At 34.3% G+C, this 16,684-nt stretch overlaps 1 protein-coding gene across 4 annotated transcripts in view; it reads right to left on the bottom strand.

Moving 5' to 3' along the window:
• The window catches only part of LOC123308066 (sodium channel protein 60E-like), a 176,680-nt gene that overhangs the window by 58,820 nt on the left and 101,176 nt on the right, over positions 1–16,684 (bottom strand). For all 4 annotated transcript variants that reach the window (XM_044890601.1, XM_044890598.1, XM_044890600.1 and 1 more), the window contains 2 exons: positions 4,113–4,335; positions 2,189–2,323 (listed from right to left, as the gene is read on the bottom strand). In XM_044890601.1, the coding sequence (XP_044746536.1) occupies positions 2,189–2,323; positions 4,113–4,335 (358 nt within the window). The remainder of the gene's footprint in view (positions 1–2,188; positions 2,324–4,112; positions 4,336–16,684) is intronic.

The following is a 16,684-nucleotide window of genomic DNA, read 5'->3' as shown; positions in this document are numbered from 1 at the left end:
GTAATAGAACCTCCTGATTATCAGACACAGTAGCAAATAGGTCATTTTAGGGGGGTCTAACCCCTTGCTCATTTTTGACCAAAAAAATCGAGATTTTCAAAATCGAGTTTTTGTGCTCGGCTGTTTTCTATAGCCTTGTGGCAAATCCGCCACTGGTTGTGGTCCATTAAAGATCGTCTAAAGGGATCCATCGTCAAAATAGATTGATAGATCAGTGAATAAGGGACCGCCCATGAGTCACGAGTGATCAATGAATTTTCAATAGACAATCAGTGAATAATGGTTTATTATTTACAATGCAAGCATGCTGTTAAATTATATGATTACTGGTATGCATCGATGGTGTATAAACAATTTTATTGCAATAAATTTATCATACCCCTTCTTATGGATGAAATATAGAAGAAAATTCGGTAATTTTCTTGCTACTGTTGAATTCTGCTACATTTTTCAGTAGAGATTGCTGCATTTTCATACCACCCACGTTTTTTTTACGATCCTCGCGCAAATAAAAACGGCGATAAAGCTGGCGAATGATCAGTCCTTTCAATTAGTTTTATTATCGGCGTTTATGTGGTTCAAGTATAAGAGACGCAGTAAAGGAAGAGCTAGCTATCTTTTGATGTCGTAATTTTCACTCGAAAGGAGATCGTGAATCTGGAACAGGCGAAAAACGTAAAATCTCTGAAGAAACGTTTTTCATTTGTTGCCGTTAAAACACGGGTTGTAGTGTTATGTCTTATGTCCATTTCAGTAACTTTCAAGCCATTGCTACTACCACTTATGGCATGTAGTACAAGCTTTATTCTGTGCTGTTGAAATTTTCTGGGGTACGTCAGGCAACAAGTAATGTCCATAAAGTGTTTACTTCAACTCTACCGATGACTATTCAACAAGCACTAAAAACATTATTGAATGGAGGAGATATTTTAAATTTTCAGCCTCTTCGTTCATGAAAAAACGCCCGCTGCTACTTAAATGATATTTCTCCTCTCTTATCCCAATTCTTCAGTTTTTCGGTTTGTTGAGTTGATATTGCACTTTTGCTAATGGAAACACGCAAACAAATTATTGAATTCTCATAGAAAAACTTTATCAGACGTACAAATTTCCGATGCATTGTACTTTCGCTCTTTTTGTATACATGTAAAGGGCCACATGGCAAAATATATAACACGCAAAAGTAAAATGTAGTTATAGAACCTAAAAGTCGTATATGCATGATTGAAGAAGGACCGATCAAAACAATATCGAATAATTCTTTAATGCTCCCCTTACAGAAATCGTTCGATACACAAATTTACTGCAGCAGTGGCCTCCATACTCACCAGAATTAATTTCGATAGACTGCAAACGATCCATTCGGTTGGCTAGGATGTTCATAAGAAAAATAGATGTGAAAATCGAATAAAGAGTTTTAACAGACAAGCGACATCAAAACCAATGATTTGTTATAATGATTGGCGAAATCCATCATCAAGAATGCATTTGGATCGTTTGTGGACTTTCTTTTCATTTCGGGCATATTTGAAGCCATTCGTTTATGCAGTGAGACCCAAGAATTTTATAATTTTCTTATTCAACAAAAATATTTGATTGCCTTGGTACAATTCATCATTTTGCGAAAGTTTTCTCAATCTACCAATGGAGATATAAAAATGTATACAAGCTTTTGAATGGACATAGGTACCTACAAATGGAAGCCAACGGGCAACATTATTCAAGTTATAATAAAGTTTCACAGTAATTAATTTCGCGGTGAATTTCCTGTTGAAGTTAAAATTTCCAGTTCCAACCCTTTAAATTAGTTTACGATTAAAACTCCTGGCTGTTCACTTAACTTTTCTCTCTGAATGCTGGTTTTTCATATAGGATGAAAATTTTCAAGCAGACTCGACACAAACACTGTTGATTGTTAGGATTATAGGAGAAGTAAAGACGCTCTACATGTATGGAAATTTCACAGTTTCCACCATATTAGATTGAGAGATGGCGCCCCTTTGTACACCCATTAATTCACTGAGAACTAGATGGAATTCTCTCAACAGGGAGATTGTATGTATTCCCCACCGCCTGATTTTCATAAAGGGCGGACTAATTAGCAATTAACACCTTTGTTGACAGTCATATACTGGATACCCAGAGAATGAAGGGAATTTGCTTGTAATCTGTTTGTATTTGAACTTACCTCTTGAGTTATCTCAGCCTCCTCTTCGTAACTAAGTGCTACCACAGCCAACATTAGGTTAATAAGGTAAAAGGAACCGAAAAATACTACAACGGTGAAAAAGCTCACGCTGATGGGTCCACACGCCGACAGCACCTGGAAAGAAAACAATTTTTGAAAATCAGCGAATTCAGAATAGGTACATATTGCTTAATTATTCGAAGGAACATATGAAATGTAGGACGAAAAATTATTTATTATTATTTAATTTTCGCTGTTTTCATTTCGATATACGCGGAATGTGAAAAACGAATGTAAAAATGCCTCGGGCAGCTATTGGAAATGAGGAAGCTGTCTAAACGTTGATTCAATCGATCGATACCGAGGGTTAGAAATAAAGCAATGAAATACGAAAATATCTGAGTGAGATTCATGAAACACCAACATTTTATGTCATGAAACCTGTCCCTGTAGAGTACCTCTACCAAAAATTAGACCTGTATATAGGGGGAATTGTCTAGGACAGCCTGTCAAAATAGTAAAAAAAACGATACATACTCGAGCGTATCAGATTGAGATATATGTGGCCATAGGCGTAGCCAGGGTTGAGTTTCGGGGGGGGTTTTGAAATGAAATTTTTCTGATTTTGACATATAAATTGAGACTTTTTGAAACTAATATTATGTAACTACATTATTTCGGGGGGGGGGTTTGAACCCCCAAAACCAAAAAATGTGTGGGAGGGCGCCGAAGTTGCAAAAAAAAAAAACGTCACGTATACATTCTCGAGCGCGGTGGCGTTTTTTCTTATTTTGAAGTTTTAGCCAGCCGTAACAATAAAAATTGGCCATAAAGGTCACAAAAATCAGTTATTTTGAATTATCTCCTCCCCTGAGCTTCAAATCTTTTTTTCATTCATTATAGAAGTTGTAGAGCATAATATTTTCTACCAATTTTGTCCTAAGCAATTTTTTCTACGTTCAAACGTTTTTGAGATTATGGCGATTAATGCGAGGTTTTTAGCGATACATGTGAAGCGAAAATTCGTTCGTTGAAAAATAGTACATTCTAAGGTTGAGTCAGAGACAACACTAAAATTTTCGTGCCTAATTTCGAAATTGTCATCATACATAGAAATACCTTGTAATTTTGACAATTGGATGAATGTAGATTAGACTGGGATTCTACATTGACCTTGGCCTTTCGCATGTGTGGCTAAGCTCCTCGCCCTTATCGCACTCTAACTCAAGAACGGTTAAGAGTATGTAAAATTGCTCCGGACAAAAGTTGTGTAGAATTTTATTATCTACAACTTTTATAATGAATACAAAGACGATTAGAGGTACTGGCAGGGGAATATTCGAAAAAAAAGCATTTTCATCATCTTCAAAGTGTCACATTAAGAAAACAACCCCCCTGATTATATGATATTCATATAAAATGGCCAGATATCCAATGAGACCTTCGGACTATTTACCACAAGGCCACATAAAAAATTACTGTTGAAAATTTCACTAACGATATTCTTTAGATTATGTCTGTAATTAATGAAATGAAAATACAATGAACTTGATATTTCATTCGATATGGAAATGGGAATTCAGAGGGCGATAATTTGAAAGTTATTTCTTTTGTGTTAAACAATACATTTTGCTTCAATAGCCAATAATGTAATCTTCAAGAAATTCAATAGAAATTGGAGTTTTTCAGGGCGCTGAATTTTAAGACTCTCTAGTTGATTTATACAGAGTGGTCCAATGAAAACTCAAAACCTCAATAATTTTCAGATTACCTGATGAATTGTTGAAATTTCCGTTGAATGAAAAAAGTTGTTTTGATCAAAATGGATTGGCTTTTTCCCGAGACAACATCCTGTTCGAAAAGATGCCACATCCCCTATGATTGGCTGTGATTCCTGATAATGAGGGCGCAAATCGAAACTCACCATATTGTAAACGTTTTCCCAGTAGTCGAGCGTGATCAATTGAAATGTGGTGAGCATTGACCACAGGAAGTTATCGAAACTGGTGTAGCCATGGTTGGGGTTTTCGCCGACACAAAGGCAGGTGTGAGTAGATGGACAGTGTCTACTTCCGGTCACGTTTCCGCAGAGCAGTGGATCATCGGTGCCCGGTCGCATCAACCAGTTGCTTGGGTCGTTAGTCCAGCTGGAAATTCACACATAATTAATTGAAGTTATACGTGAAAGCACGATGGCGATTTCCGACGCCGATAACATCAGGACATCATGGGGAAATTGCAGAATATAAAGGGGCGGGTAATGGGAGCGTGGGTTTTGATTTACGAGCGCCATTTTGGTTGTTATGGTTCATCGTGGCAAAAACTACGATAAAGTTAAACACTTTCTAGTGAGGATGGCTCATAATTCATCTTTGATCATCATCGACTTGGCTGTTGGGATTCGATAAGCATGTAATTTTCGTCGAACCTATTTCATTTTTGATAGTAGGCAAGGTTGCTAGCCCTTAAAGAAGCACGTAGGTGCCCTTCTGCTTATGCAAATTAGGCAAATTCTCAGGTGGGGGTCGATTTGACAAACTTCGTGTCTGGTCTTGACAAAAAGTTGGGAAATTAAAAAAAAATCTTGTCTTGACGTTTTCTTGACTTATCAAATCTTGTCTTGACCAGTGACACCGTACACAGTGATTCCCCGGCGAACTTTTCATTTCGTTTCATACTAACACGGCAAGCTAGTGGTTCCCCGACATTTATTTGCACTCTTTATGCCTTTTAGTTGAGTGAGGTTATTATAACCAAGAAAATATAGAAAGAAGGCTCAATATCCCCAATTAATATCAATCGAAAATACTCGGCTCCCTTTGGTATCTCTAAACGCCACGTTACACAAGCGCGCATTGGCGTAACTATCATGCAGGGTGATAATTTGAAAATTTGCCAGTCCAATTATGTCACGACAAGGATGATTTCAGAGAAAATGCCAGAACAGGTCAATTTCTATTCGTAGGGGGGCATATTTTGAGCAGAATTGTAAGCCGAAATCACCTCAACCTTAGGTGTAGGAGCTATGACCCCTAAATTCTCAATAGGGAATAGGGGGTAGGCTATACCTCAATTGAAAGATCACTTGACCCTCTACATGAATAATATGGTTTGCAAATTTTTATTCTTCTTGAAGTAGTTACAGGGGCTGACAATTTGAAAACTTGCCAGGCCAATTATGTCTCGACAAGGATGTTATCAGAGAAAATGCCCGGACAGGTTAATTTTTATTCGGAGGGGGACATGTTTATAGCAGAAGCAGAATTGTCAGCCAAAATCTCCTCAATCTTAAGTGTTGGGGTTCTCACCCCTAAATTCTTAATAGGGAATAGAGGGTGAGCTATACCTCAATTGGAAGACAATAGTAATATGTAGAGGATCATATTGTCTTCCAATTGAGGTTTAGCTCACCCTCTATACCTAAGATTGAGGAGAGTTTGGCTGACAATTCTGCTTCTGCTAGAAACATGTCCACCTCCGAATAAAAATTGACCTGTTCCTGCATTTCCTCTGAAAACATCCTTGTCTGGAAATAATTAGCCTGGCAAGTTTTTAAATTGTCACCCTGTATAATCAGGCTATTGAGATATATAATAACAACGTTCTGGCAGAAAACTTGAAGTTGTTTTTAACTTTACCGATTACTATGATCTATATATCGATAGGCCTCTAAAACGGACCCAGTTCTAGCAATTGAACTTTGACTTTGCCACCTTCTTACGCCATCACCCTTCCTTTTGAACCCTTGCTTTGAACTGAAATGCAACTTCTTTCTATGCCTAATCTTGATTATCACAAAGTGGTAGTCTTATTTTACCATAAGTGACATTACTCTTCAGTAAACAGATTGTCTGCTGATCCATTTGGCTTCGATTCACTAACAAGCAGTATAGAGAAACGTAAATTCTTGTAACAATATAAAATGATCAGTGAAACTAAAGCGACTGTTACTTATATAAGTGAAAATGATAAATCTGTATCTCAAACCGTAGCTGCGAAAGCAGCAGTAAAAAGGAAAAGCAGCGGTATTTGCCAAAGCAAGATAGTGTTAGGTAATAGTGTACTAGTGGCAATACTGACAGAAAGAAATTCTGTTATTCTTTCGAAAATCAGGTGGACACAAGTACCATGATAGAAGTATTTCAGAACTTCATTCATTCATTGCTGTATCCCGTTACCGGGAATAAATCTACAAAAAGAAGAAGGAAAAAAAAAATCGAACAGACTTGTAACTTCTTAGTGCTAGTTGGGACTGTGTGCCCTCCTGTGACTAAAGAGACCCAACCGTGACCTGCAGATCCTTCCACACTCAGGGCATGGATAGTCTCCAACCAGATCTGGCCGCCGCTGTATCCTTCTCGATTCTCCATTATAACTGTGGACCAAAGACCTCCACTGTCTGTGACCTGTCTAACGCTAGTTGTTCCCAGTTATGATTAGCATTAACTGATTTTAGGGATTGATGTAGTGTATCCTTAAACCGCTTATACTGGCCTCCTGGTTTCCGGGCTCCCTCAGTGAGTTCGCCGTATAGAGCTATTTTGGGGAGTCTTGTGTCTTGCATCCTCAGAATGTGGCCGCTCCATCTGAGTCGGGCCCTCGTTACTTGAGTCTCAATTGTTGTACAACTCGCGCGCTGCAAGACTTCTGCATTCGAAACTTTGTGGAACCATCTGATGTGCATTATCTGTCTTAGATGACGTTGCTGCGTCTGTTCAAGCTGTTTAATATGTCGCCTATAGGGAGTCCAGCTTTCGCTTCCGTAAAGAAGCGTTGGGAGGACCACTGCTCTGTAAACAGCTGTCTTGGTCTTCAGAACTTAGGAACAGCTTTGCATGTTGCATTATGCAAATTTCAATTCAATTCAATTCATAGCTTACAATGAAAACACTATTTCAAATTCGATAGTTAGACGCATGAAAAATGTGGTTAAGTAAGTATATTGAATTTTTCATGAAGTTGTTCACCGGTAGTATAAATAGCTTCATTGTATGGGAGAATAATGTACTTGGTTTTCACAAAGCAAAGGGTTAAATTCGCAACTTACTTAGAAGCGCTTTCGAATTCCAAAACGCCTCGTTAAACTCATTGATGGGCGAACGGTTGCTTTTAGAAATTCGAGGTATTAATAAGCCATTTATCACGGGTAATTACTTCAATAGCCAAACATCCAATTTCATGCGGCAGTCTGTATAACTTAACAACTCTACGCGTTGAATGGTTCTGAAGATTTATGGCGCTTTGTCAAAGTTGATTCTTCGCATAACGTTTCAGTCGAAATGATGTGAGGAGATTTGTGAGGTGTTGGTAGAGAATTTCAAGGTACTAGTATCTAAAACGTGTCGATGAGTTAGACAAAATGACCGAAAATTTGACTTGGGTATCATCAGCCCTGAATTCACCTAATTTTTTCGCTAAACTAAGGAGGCACTTGACCAAAAAGCTCAAAAAAGTCACTCTTTCGATGAATCAATTCCGCAGACGTAATCTGTTTTCACCAATATACGATACTATAATAATCCATTCACATTTATTTCAGCAGTCGGTTGGCCATGAAATAAGTTTTTGTAACTAGAACGGAGTAAGGTTGGCACTCATGAAATGTCGTTAATGTCATAACGCCGTTGCCACAACTAATATCAATTTTTATTACGAAAATTACGAAAGTTATTGAAAAAAGAGACAGGGTTTCTGGAAGTTCTATTTAAAATTCAGGTCCGCTCATCAAATATAATAGTTATACCCTGATATTCTAAAATCCACAATACGTCAAAGGGTAGCGAACATATTCAATGTAAGAGAATTTATTTAAAGTTTCATCTGAATCTAAACGACTTATATTTCAGCTGAATATTTCCACAATCAGAAAGATAGTGAATCAAGTGGATGACAAAGAATTTTCTTTTTATTGGGACAGTGGGAGACCCAAAAAAGTGATGACATTTGGGAATTTTATGTTTGAGTGAATTAATGCGAAAAGTTTACTACAGGATTTTCGATGAATGTCATCGTGAAATAAGTTCCCGAAATTGATTTTCCTATTTTTCATTTGACTTCACATTGTGAATGTCTTAAGGTACCAATAAATACCTAATCAGTATTAGAGAAGATGAACAGCCACAAATACTCGCCAGTTGTCCTGTTAATTGTTTATTCATGTGAAATTTTTGTTCAAAGGTGAAGTTCATCTTGACTTGAAACTTCCTTTAATTCCTTTTACTTATATAGATGCAAGATGATTTTTGTTGAAGAATTTAACATTCTTGTAATTATCTGTTTTACTTCGGGAGACACCTATTCCCAACCACTGCATTATATGCATTTCATCTTCGGGTTAATATTTCTGAAATCTACAACTGATGTAACGTATGCAAACTTTAGCCAAAGAAGATAACGAACATTAACTCTCCTCAAGCTAGTGCATATTATGATATTATACTGATCTCTTGTATTTTCCATGCAAATAACTAGATTTGGTATGCCTTCAATCAGTTTGTATAAACTGATGAACTGATGTTCGTCACATATTTTCCGAAGCGATTCGACATTGTGATAAAATACGTAATAACACAAACTTTCGCGTAAAACGGGCAACAAAGCGTTGATTTAAAACCCAAAAATGTTTTGACAAGCATCATAACCCCACATATTCGTACTATACAGACATAGACATAGAGACATGGACTGAGCAATGTCAGGATGGAATTGGCTTTTTTTATAGAAAGAGAGAAATGATGGTCGGACATTTACCTTCTCTTTTTTGTTCACATAGAGGTGAGTGTGGACCAATCAATATTCTAGAAAGAGACAACTGCATTCCCGACGTGCGTTTCTCTCTGTCACTTTTTTTGACCGTATTTCATGCATAGATAGAAAGGGAAGGGAAGGCACAGTCCATGTCTATATGTCTATGTATACAGAGTAAAATGTGTCAAACTTCCATGGCCAACCGAGTGCTAAAATAAAAGTGAATGGAGTATAGTTTGAATTCATTTCAGAATTTGTCGATACATATCTTTTTCATTTTCCTCTATTCAATTGAAGGAATCTGTAGCTATCAAGTAGTGTAAATGATAAGGCCACGAAATTCTTCCTGAACCGTTCCTCTGCCATTTTGGTCCTTACTGGAATCAACTGTGTTGTAAAGTGACCAACAATTAGCTTTTAGAGTCGTTTTTCCCGGTGCAAACAGCGGGAGGCTATAAATCATATGTCATGTCGTCTAATCACAGCTCGAATGATGTATTGACCCTATTTTAGACGGTTTACGGAACTGATGGATCATAGTTGAAGGTCAGTTATAAATACGGCACGAAAAGCTGATTATATTTGACAAACTTTGCGAGAAAGTCAGTTTAGGAATACAATTTTCAATCGACGAAACTTGTTTTGAATAATCGTGTCGCAAATATATAATCAGACCGACATAATAAAGATTGTTTTCGAATGAATTCGAGGTTCAGATGAAACGAGCCAAAACGATTTACTCGCAAAAAATAATCAGGTCAATAGGCAACTAGAAATGAAGATATAGGAACAGAAAATAGGGCGCAATGTTTTTCAACTAGATCGATTCATAAAATGATGTATTAACCCATTGTTTCATTACAAAAAGCACTATATACATTCATAACCTATAACAATAATTGCGTTTGTATTGGAAGCGTAGGAAAAACATTACTGAAAATTTTATAATTCTAACCTGAAAAATTACATTTTCCACTAAATATGTTGGAAATTAGGTTGGTTTAGGATAAATTCTTCTTCAATGAAACGCACTTTGTGAAACAATCTGTATATTGATTCAATCGATTTAACGGAGGTCGATCTATACTCTCAATGAATATCAAACCAGAACTAACTCAAACGGAGAGAAAATATCTTATTCCTAAAAGATGCTTATATACAGTATATGGGTTCCAATAGCAAAGTACATAATATGGTTATCACTGTCGAAAACTGCTGGGGTATGTTATTCAACACTTCGACCGCCAGCACTAATATTGTTGACTAATAAACCAATCGCATTTGACATATTTATATTTGTCGGGAATTCTGAATGAGTAAGGGATTTGGTTTTGCTTTACTCTGATGAATTTATCTCAACACGCCGCCTCAAAATCAAATCTCTTATAATATATAACACAATGCTCAATTAGCTATACATATCATTACATATCAAAATTGCATGCAAAAATAAAATATTCCTGAGTATAGAAAGATCCTCCATTTGTTATCTGGGGCAATACAAGTATGGTCCAACATTTATTGCAAGGATGTGGGAAACCCAGAAAAACCACACCAGACCATTGCTATTAGAAATTGTATAGATACATATTATAATACCTTCAGTATTAAATATAGTAATACCTAGTAAATAAACATTTAACACTTCAATTTACTAAACCTAAACCTGCTATGAAGTAACAGACATTATTAGTCTGGTAATAGTTACAAACAGAGAGCTGATAACCTCTGCGATTTTATTTGAGTTTTATAACATATATTCAATATGTTCTGAACTTGTATGGATTGCAGTACGTACTATTCCAAAAACTAATACACGTTAGTATAACCATTATTTCTATCTTCATGATAATCATGATAGATTTCATAATAATCAAATTAAACCTTTTTTTTTTAAGTCCTAACGTACGTTTTATGACGGCCTTTTATATAGCCATGTATATAACCCTTTCCGTGGATGAGGCAGCGATTAAAGTTTCCATTTTTTTTTTAATGAATTGTACTTATTATTTTTCAAAAATTTGAATTCAAATAATTCGAACATATTTTATAATCTTGAATTAATTGATAACTCCGTAAGAACATCCAAAGTTCTTTTGTTCTTCTTCTATTACAAAATTTACTTAAAATATATAGATCCATTTCAATTATACTATGAGATTTTTTTTTTTTTTTACACAGTGCTTCATAATCTTCTTTTGAAAACACTTATATAATGTAATTTTTTTTTTTTTTCATCAGGAATAATTTCATTTTGTTTTCTGTCAACTTTGATTCCTAAAAAAAACTTGATTGCTTTTGTCATAGAAAATTCATCAATTCGTTGTATAACTACTACAATATATCATCCGGATAAAGTACCCCATAATTATATATATTTTGCGATATATTTTTTTTTACCAATAAGATATGCATCGATCAGTATGAATTTCGAAAACCGAAATCATTTTAGATCTTTTTCGAATTTTGTTTCAACTCCTACGTATAGGGAGGGCTTTACTCAATTGACGAAATTGACCGTCCTCACAATCGATGTCTTACGGAACCTTCCTAAGAATTTCTTGCTCTAATAAGCTATTTAACTAATCAGATATTTGAAGAGAAAGTTTAGACATCTATATATTATATGATGTATCAATGAATTTAATCGATTGCAAGTGTTACTATGTATCTGAAGCTTGAAATTCTGACGACCGATTCAAAAGTTTCAGCATTATCTAATCAACTATCGCTGCTTGAAGCCCCGGGAAACAAATCGCGTTTATATTTAAATGGATTTCCAAAAATTACATCATTTTTAATTCTTGTTATCCATTTGCAATTAACAATATTTTCATTCTCTTCAATAAAGACCATTATTTATTCATCAAAAATAATAATAATTTCATTGATTAATACCAATGATATCAATTCAACATTTCATTCATTTCATAGAAATATTTTGGAATGTTATATTATATTAAGCACATATAACTTAAAAATTTTCATGATCGATACTCTGGACATTCTTTCACTTTTTCCTCATTTTGGGTAAATTCAACCCAATTCACTCTTGTGAGATTCATATTAACCTCCACCTTAAATTGCCAATTCATCACAATCACTTTGTTCTCATATACTAATTGTACCAATTTCATTTCATAAATTTTCACGTTCTTTCGCTTTCGACAAAGTGTTGATATCAAATTTACCTACTGGTTTTGGTTCACCAGTTTCTTTCTCCATTATTATCGATTCATTCACCTGATTTACCATTATTAGATTTACCTACTGGTTTTGATACAAAATCAGATTCACCAGTTTCATTATCAGTTACCTTTGGGTTACCTGATTTATCATTATCAGATTTACCTACTGGTTTTGATACAAAATCAGATTCACCAGTTTCATTATCAGTTACCTTTGGGTTACCTGATTTATCATTATCAGATTTACTTACTGGATTTGATACTAAATCAAACTCACTAGTTTCATTCCCAATTATCTTTGAGTTACCTGATTTATCGTTATCAGATTTACCTACGGTTTTGATACGAAATCAAACTCACCAGTTTCATTCTCAATTACCTTCGAGTTACCTGATTTATCGTTATCAGGTTTACCCACTGGTTTTGATACAAAATCAAACACACCAGTTTCTCACTTCACCGAATTTCTGATTTTCAATCACTATCAGATTTCTACATGAAGCCATGCTATCAACTCAATAAAGTCCGTACCTGCGTTTTATTGCATCAACTATATGACTTTCCATGACTGCTGTGTATTTTCTTTTAAACCACCTACTGGTTTCAATTCAAAAGAGTTCATACCAATTTGTTATTGCATTATATTTTGGATTTTAGTTCACTATCAGATTTTTTTATCTCATTCTTCAGAAAGGTAGATAGATGATTTTTTTTTTTTTAATCAGCTCTTGACTAGCAATTATTCAAAGTTTAATAAAATTCAAATTCAATAGAATATTAGAGAGAATCGTTAATGTGAATATGATATTGTAATTTATAATCATCACATCTCTAATTTATTTTGGATACGAAATGAGTCACTCCACCTTTTTCATAAATTGAGTACTTATAATCATCATCACATTTTTATCAGCTGTGATTTTAGTTCATTCGAAAAGTACCTTTATTATTCAAATGTTTTTTTTTTTATTCAACAACTTCATTATTCTTCAGGGTATTGAAATGATTAAAATTATTTCGAATCATAATTTAAGCAAGACTCTAGACTCAATTGAATCCCTTTTTGTAAGAAAAAGCTTCTATCAAGATATGCAGTCGTTTAAAGTGATTTATGAATTTTTTTTTTTTATCGAGAATCAGATTCTTCGAAACATCCAAGTAATGAAATATAAATCAAATTACTCAACAATCAGACTTCAACAACCAATCTAGAAGACAGACATATTCAGGTATTTGGCTATTCCAGCAATCTATAATATTTTCACCATTAAAGAGATTGGCTTTCGAACTTCTACAGTAGCATATGATAGTGTGAATAATATGAAGATTAGGTCATGAAAGTTATATATTTCAATTCTTATTCAGATAATTGAAGACTCAATTGAAATATTTTTTTTTTTATGAAGCCTTTAGAATATTTCAAAATAAATTGAATACTCATTTCATTTTCAAGCTATATTTCCGATAATGATCATGAACACCTATTTTTATGTCCTTGAACAGAACTTCTACTTTTTACTTTCACCAATCAAAGAAAATAACTTCAACTTATGTCAGCTTCTCCTGAAATGATATTTTTGCTTAGACAAATGCGGAAGCTGGTTCCTATATTGAATGATACTCAATCACTCAATCTCAATTTCACTATTTTTTTTTTTTGGTTCGAAATCTAATATTGGCAACGATGTATGCATTCAAAACATTTAATTCAAATACACAAGAAATGTCCCGATTTCGGAAAACTATCAATTACTACTTATGAAATTATGTTTCAGGCTCTTCATTTCAAGAATACAAGAATTGAATTTTTTTATTATTTTTTTTTTTTTTTATTCAGTCACATTATATAAATGTAACTGACCTCGAAAAGAAAAATTTAATATTCCTTAAATGTCATCTTTACTGTGTTTTGACTCTTAAGGCAAATTCCATATTCTATGTTATATTCAGATAGTTCATAAACTACCTACTCTTTAGATATATTCGTAAGGATTTTTTTTTTTGATGAAATGTCTTCTAAGTTGGTTGAGTCCGATTTATATTTCGCTTGATTACCTAATTCAATTTCAAAATTCAAATCCTTTTCAATTTAATTTTAATTAGGGAATTTCAAATCAAAATTCAATAATAATGCCCTTCAATGATAATTATCATTGAGAAAATTCCTTTTTACGAAATTTTATAACAGTCACAGACAAATTGATTTTGTCTAGTTTCAACGAGCTTTCGTTTTACTTATCTGAAAAACCTTATAGGCTGTTGATCAATATAAAAGAGAAGACGCCCATTCTCTAGCTCCTTAATTCCCCTTGTGATGGATTGTTGCATCTTGATCCAACTCTGCTACTGACTGAAAAGACTTCGTGGTCTTTCGTAGGACTCATCGCTGATCATCAGCTAACTACGCACATATTGCTTTTCAACCGAGTTCACTTCACTTCACTCACTACCAAATTTTTCATTCTTAATAGTAGAAGGAAACTTCTTATTATTTCACTGATTAACTTTATAAACGAAAGGTATATTCGCAATTAATATCGGCGAATTTATTTTTAACAGAGCAAGCTGGGCCGATAACCTGTTGGAAATTAGGTTGGTTTAGGATAAATTCTTCTTCAATGAAACGCACTTTGTGAAACAATCTGTATATTGATTCAATCGATTTAACGGAGGTCGATCTATACTCTCAATGAATATCAAACCAGAACTAACTCAAACGGAGAGAAAATATCTTATTCCTAAAAGATGCTTATATACAGTATATGGGTTCCAATAGCAAAGTACATAATATGGTTATCACTGTCGAAAACTGCTGGGGTATGTTATTCAACACTTCGACCGCCAGCACTAATATTGTTGACTAATAAACCAATCGCATTTGACATATTTATATTTGTCGGGAATTCTGAATGAGTAAGGGATTTGGTTTTGCTTTACTCTGATGAATTTATCTCAACAAAATAAAACTTAAGTTTTGACGATCGGTTTATTACAGGTAATGCGTCATACTGTGTTCTACTTCTTTCAGGCCAATTTTCTTGGAAATGGTTGGAATATGAACATAATACTACGATGAATTTTTTTGATAAGTACACCAAAGTTTCAGAGATGGAAGATACGAGCTGCTAATTTAGGGTGGTATTTCCTAAAAACAGCACTTCAACAAAGAGTTGGGGTAGATATAACTTCATTTTTTCTCGTTTTGAATGAAAACTCTTGCTCTATCAATTTTGTCAATGAAAACGTGAGAAAAAGTAATGTTTTCGGAAAAGAAACCACTTCCAGTATTTTTGCCGCATATTAAGTGAACGCCCCCTTATACTACATGATATATTTTTAATACTCTGATCGAATAGTGATTGTCTTTCATTTGATTTCAAAATAATGATTCCCTGGTTCAATGGTGACCACTGAACTTCTTGAAACTAGACTTTTCCCAGTTGTTGCCGTGACAATCTAACTTTTTTTCAGGGAAAAATGTCACTTAAAACAGATTACCTACATATAGAAGGGTGAAGTTGAAGTTTACCTTCTACCACCTGAAGATAATATTGTGATAGCGAAGTAAGTGTCGTGGTTTAAAAACTAAGTTTTTTTAAAATTATAAAGGGTAATCCCTTTATTTCATAAATTACAATACAAGATTGTGAAGAAGAAATACGTCATATAAAGAAGAAAGAAATATACAAGACAATAATCCTCTGACAAGGAATATGGCTCCAGATCCAATAATAATTGCTTGACCTGATTTTTAAACAGTCTTTCGGTATTTATTGCTTTTATTATTGGGGGCAACTTGTTTAATGCTGATATGAAATTCTCGAATTTAGTCAACCGATGTTTTGGGTAATTGTAATTTAAATTCCTTTCGCTACGTGATTTCCGGTGACTAATCGAATTCTTGCTCTTGAAGAAAAACATAATTAATTCATACAAGTAGAGATCTGTCAAATTGAGGATTTTGTTCTATCGGAAGCGATTTCTGCAAGATTCTAAGGGTTTGAGATTCAAAATGGTTCGAAGAGTGCGTTTTTGCACTATGAATAGTTCGTTGGCCTCCCCTCTATTTCCCCAAAAAATTATTCCAAATCTTAGTGTTGACTGAAAACTCGAAAAGTTCACAGTTTTTAAAGTGTCCTGGTTTAAAGGTTTCAATAATCGCAGAGAATAAAGAACCGAGTTCAATCTCCCTCTCAAACCCTCAATATGCAGGTTCCACTGAATGTTTTGGTCTATGGTTAAGTCTAAAAATCTGGTTGACGAAACTGTCTTTACAGTACGAACAGGAAAATCTCGTTCCAATTAATAATTACAGTTGGGAAATATCGGTCCAAGGAACAAACACAAGAAACTATTCTTTCACGACGTTTCGGCACTTTATTGTGCTTTCTTCAGGCTAAAAAATGGAAAATTATGTTATAAACAGTGACATAGATAATATAAAAATATGATGGCATAATATTCATATAAATTACTAAAATTATCAATCTAATACATTACAAATACAGAATAGAATATAAAAAAATATAAAAACACCGAAAACAACATTAAACATCAAAGC

This window comes from Coccinella septempunctata, chromosome 2 (genome assembly GCF_907165205.1).
Source record: "Coccinella septempunctata chromosome 2, icCocSept1.1, whole genome shotgun sequence".
NCBI classification, from domain to species: Eukaryota; Metazoa; Arthropoda; class Insecta; order Coleoptera; family Coccinellidae; genus Coccinella; species Coccinella septempunctata.
This window is presented reverse-complemented; position numbering and strand designations above follow the sequence as displayed.